The sequence below is a fragment of the Octopus bimaculoides genome, chromosome 11, assembly GCF_001194135.2.
Source record: "Octopus bimaculoides isolate UCB-OBI-ISO-001 chromosome 11, ASM119413v2, whole genome shotgun sequence".
In the NCBI taxonomy this organism is placed as follows: domain Eukaryota; kingdom Metazoa; phylum Mollusca; class Cephalopoda; order Octopoda; family Octopodidae; genus Octopus; species Octopus bimaculoides.
The window spans coordinates 17534752-17536951 of NC_068991.1; the positions used below are offsets into that span (position 1 = coordinate 17534752).

The 2200-nt window shown below is 37.0% G+C and overlaps 1 protein-coding gene across 5 annotated transcripts in view; it reads right to left on the reverse strand.

Annotated features, from left to right (window-relative positions):
- Nucleotides 1–2200, reverse strand: part of LOC106881609 (titin homolog) — a 207307-nt gene that overhangs the window by 5793 nt on the left and 199314 nt on the right. For all 5 annotated transcript variants that reach the window (XM_052971545.1, XM_052971544.1, XM_052971549.1 and 2 more), the window contains one exon: nucleotides 2015–2094. In XM_052971545.1, coding sequence (XP_052827505.1) covers nucleotides 2015–2094 — 80 coding nt within the window. The remainder of the gene's footprint in view (nucleotides 1–2014; nucleotides 2095–2200) is intronic.

Genomic DNA, 2200 nt, shown 5'->3' on the forward strand with positions numbered 1-2200 from the left:
GCTTTTAGCAATAACCCTGAAATCCAGATCCGTTCGTGCTGCAGATCGTGGTGAGAGGGATAACTTCCCTTGGCAAACAGGACACAGTCGTGTGTCGATAAACCAGCTGGAGGAGATGTCCTCCTGGGGCTAAAAGCAACAGTAACATCCACCCCTAGGGGTCAGCCACACTTAAGTGGCAATATACTACACTTTATCGTGCAGTTACTGTTAATACTTCATTTAGAGAATTAACATTGCTTATATATATATATATATATATATATATATAAAGGCATATATGGGTGCAGGATGCCACAAACAGTAAACAACATGAAATACAAAAACAAAAGAGTTGAATACATAAACAACGAAAGAAACGAATAGAAAACAGGACAAGTAACATAAAGAACGACCCTTCATCAGTTGTCAGCTGTCCATCTACTCCTCATTTCAAGCATTGAACAGCAATATGAGTCTTCGAAGAGCAGTTGCTCCCGCAAACCAAAATAAAATTTTGCAGAGGATCAAAGTTGGTAACAAAAACAGGACAGTGGAGACATACAAGGAAACCAAACGAAAACAAACATGGAGAGTCATTAGACCAGACAAAGATAAAATAGCAAACGCTGAAGAAATATTCTCTTTGACAAGAGGAAAGATAGAAGAGACAGATGGGATATGTGCAGTCTCTATGATAGCCGTGAAGGAAAAGAAAGATCATTACATAAGGAAAAGAAAGATGGACGATGGTCACATGTGAGCAACAAGAGAGAGAGAGAGTGTAAAGGAGAGGGAGAGACAGACAGAAAAAAAACGGTGAAAGGGAGATTCAGAAGATGAAACTAGAAACTGTAGTAAATAGTATTCTTGAATTTATTTAGCATTCCTCTTTATTTGCTTATACATACATACAGACAGAAAGATGCAGGTATGTCTGTGTAGATATGAAGCTTTCCTTATAACCATGTGATTACAGGTTCTATTTCACTGCATGGCACTGTGCATCTACTATAGCCTCAGGTTGACCAATTCCTTGTAAATGAAATTGGCAACTGAAACTATTGAAGAGAGACAGCTACAGAATAATGCAGGCAAAAGCTGAAGTTGAAGAAGAAGTAGTTTAATTCTGTATCAGTCTGTGCAATCACTGAGGCTTTGCTTCTGGAGAGACAAGGGCATTGAACTAAGAGTAGACAACTCTGTCTTGCTTCTGTTATTCTTTTATACTTAGAAATACATTTCATACCCACTAAACTGACATCAAAAACAAATTTTAGACATAAAATGGCTACAAATTAAATCAGTCAAAGCTTGTGTCGACCAGGGTTGACCATGTATAGCCACCTATATTCACAAGGTTGGGCAACATTTTCTTTTATATTTTTGTGTGTGGGACTGGTAGTTGCCCATGCATATGCAAGTCTCCTCTCTTCATGCCACCAATGTTGTCAAAGGGAAAAGTCATTACCTTAAAGATGAGAGAACTCGACACTGGTGTTGCTGTCTGAACACGAAGAATCAAATAATACTACAAGGCATCTTGTAGTATCTGCTTTGATTTCTCTAACAATTCTGCAATCCCCATTTGGATTGCTACACTTTTTATCACTCCCAAAAGGATGAAAGATAAAGTTGACCTCAGTGAGATTTGATCTCCCATCATACAAAGTTGGAAGAAATACCATAAGGTATTCTGTCTAACACACTAATGTTAGACTGCTGTCTTTTTTTAATCAACCATGAACAAAACCTTTGAAAGTCCAGACCCTCAGTGGGATTTGGATTCATCTCGCAGAAAGTCAGAACAAATGCCATGAGGTTTTTTTGTCCACCACTCTAATGACTCTTCCACTTATCTGCTACATAGAAACATTTAAAATACTCATTAATAATGTTTAAAAAAAGAACTTGGAAGCCTAGTATCCATGTTAGAAATTAATAATTAAAAACAAATAAGAATAATATATCATAAATTTTCTCCTAAAATTTTCAGCATTACATATAACAAGAAAGAATGAGAAACAGTTCTCACCTTCGTCATCTGAACTTCTGTCAGCCACTTTCTCTCCATATGTTAGTTCCACATTGAAATTATATTCCGGGAGATTGCTTCTATGAAAGTAAGAAAATGAGTGATTGAGTAAGGGTTATTGCTATATGGACTGTTAGATATGTAATTCGTCTGACATTCCGTGTGTCACTGTGGTTCGTCTGAGTT